This window comes from Ylistrum balloti, unplaced genomic scaffold, assembly GCF_031769215.1.
Source record: "Ylistrum balloti isolate Yb309-2 unplaced genomic scaffold, AGI_CSIRO_Ybal_v1 Utg370222, whole genome shotgun sequence".
Classification (NCBI taxonomy): domain Eukaryota; kingdom Metazoa; phylum Mollusca; class Bivalvia; order Pectinida; family Pectinidae; genus Ylistrum; species Ylistrum balloti.
The window spans coordinates 914615-917065 of record NW_026782186.1 but is presented as its reverse complement, the minus strand read 5'-3'; the positions used below and the strand labels follow the sequence as shown (position 1 = coordinate 917065).

The following is a 2451-nucleotide window of genomic DNA, read 5'->3' as shown; positions in this document are numbered from 1 at the left end:
GAAGTCTGAACTACAAACCTGAAACATCACCGCAAAGAAGTCTGAACTACAAACCTGAAACATCACCGCAAAGAAGTCTGTCTGAACTACAAACCTGAAACATCACCGCTAAGAAGTCTGTCTGAACTACAAACCTGAAACATCACTGCAAAGAAGCCATGGCTTTTCTATCTGTTTTCTAGATTCTAAAATTTTTTTATATTTATCTATGCCTTTAAATCATTAATTTTTGGGGGGATTTACTTTCAGTGGTTTTTATACACAGTACATAGAGGGACAGCACTTTGTAACGAGACACAGTAGAGAGATGACACTTCGTAACTGGACACAGTAGAGAGATGACACTTTGTAACTAGACACAGTAGAGGGATGACACTTTGTAACTAGACACAGTAGAGGGATGACACTTTGTAACTAAACACAGTAGAGGGATGACACTTTGTAACTAGACACAGTAGAGAGATGACACTTTGTAACTAGACACAGTAGAGAAATGACACTTTGTAACTAGACACAGTAGAGGAATGACACTTTTTAACTAGACACAGTAGAGGAATGACACTTTTTAACTAGACACTGTAAAGGGATTACACTTTGTAACTAGACACAGTAGAGGGATTTCACTGGATAAATAAATTTGGAGTTTTGTGTGGGACCCCTATATAACAAGACAGAAAGTTGTGTCATTTTCATTCTTTTGTAAGCGGGTTTCTTAGAGATGCTTAACTAGTTATTGCTATAATGACAAGTACTTATAGATGGTTTACTAGTTGTTGCCATAACGATGGGGTCATTATAGATGGTTTACTAGTTGTTGCCATAACGATGGGGTCCTTACAGATGGTTTACTAGTTGTTGCCATAACGATGGGGTCATTATAGATGGTTTACTAGTTGTTGCCATAACGATGGGGTCCTTACAGATGGTTTACTAGTTGTTGCCATAACGATGGGGTCCTTACAGATGGTTTACTAGTTGTTGCCATAACGATGGGGTCCTTATAGATGGTTTACTAGTTGTTGCCATAACGATGAGGTCCTTATAGATGGTTTACTAGTTGTTGCCATAACGATGAGGTCCTTATAGATGGTTTACTAGTTGTTGCCATAACGATGAGGTCCTTATAGATGTTTCCCATCTCCATGTCATCAACTGGTTACAAACAAAAAAATCACACCACAGAGTAATACTTATCAATATTGTGATACAGTAAATAGTCTTCAAGTCTCAGACAAAGTGGACAAAGTGCATTTTTATTATTTGTATAAAAATGCATCAGTGTTAAATTAACTGTTAGGAAGAAGTGTTTGCATATATTCTTTATATTTTAGATAAAGAAAAAATACAAATAAAAACTTCCTGCTTTCTGTACAATTAGTTACAGTATTAGTGGTTGCCTTAATGAGTGTATAATATATTTCATGGAGGAGTCAAATAATGATTTATAGTAAAACCAACACATCAAACATTACTATAGCTCAGGACTGTTACCTAGCCTGTAAGGACACCAGGGACCGTTACCTAGCCTGTAAGGACACCAGGGACCGTTACCTAGCCTGTAAGGACACCAGGGACCGTTACCTAGCCTCTAAGGACACCAGGGATCGTTACCTAGCCTCTAAGGACACCAGGGACCGTTACCTAGCCTCTAAGGACACCAGGGACTGTTATCTATCCTCTATGGACACCAGGGACTGTTACCTAGCCTCTAAGGACACCAGGGACTGTTACCTAGCCTCTAAGGACACCAGGGACTGTTATCTATCCTCTAAGGACACCAGGGACTGTTACCTAGCCTCAAAGGACACCAGGGACTGTTACCCAGCCTCTAAGGACGCCAGGGACTGTTACCCAGCCTCTAAGGACACCAGGGACTGTTACCTAGCCTCTAGGGATGCCAGGAACTGTTATCTAGCCTCTAAGGACACCAGGGACTGTTACCTAGCCTCTAGGGACACCAGGGACTGTTACCTAGCCTCAAGGGACACCAGGGACTGTTATCTATCCTCTAGGGACGCCAGGGACTGTTACCTAGCCTCTAAGGACGCCAGGGACTGTTACCTAGCCTCTAAGGACGCCAGGGACTGTTACCTATCCTCTAAGGACGCCAGGGACTGTTACCTATCCTCTAAGGACGCCAGGGACTGTTACCTAGCTTCTAAGGACACCAGGGACTGTTACCTAGCCTCGAAGGACACCAGGGACCATCACATGAAAATGATAGATTGAAATAATTATCCTTTACTAATATAAGCTTGGTAGCTGTGAAACAAAAGTACATCTATACAGTTTTATGAGAAATGAAAAAGCTTTAAAATCAGCGGAACATGAAGCAACATTAAAAGTTATGAACTCTTTTATGAGATATTAACTTACGACTTGTCAGATTTATGTGGATTTTTACTGTCGACAAACTTTAAGGATGCTCTCGCCTCAGTTTCAGGAGAGTTA

At 40.9% G+C, this 2451-nt stretch overlaps 1 protein-coding gene across 1 annotated transcript; it reads left to right on the top strand.

The window, feature by feature from the left end:
- The first annotated feature begins 1437 nt into the window (after positions 1–1437).
- On the top strand, positions 1438–2229 carry LOC132551864 (uncharacterized). Its single transcript, XM_060216008.1, has one exon. The coding sequence runs from the start codon at positions 1438–1440 to the stop codon at positions 2227–2229; it is 792 nt and encodes a 263-aa protein (XP_060071991.1).
- The last annotated feature ends 222 nt before the right edge of the window (positions 2230–2451 follow it).

Coding starts and splice junctions, on each gene's coding strand:
- LOC132551864 (XM_060216008.1), top strand. CDS start 1,438: ATGATTTATAGTAAAACCAACACATCAAACATTACTATAGCTCAGGAC.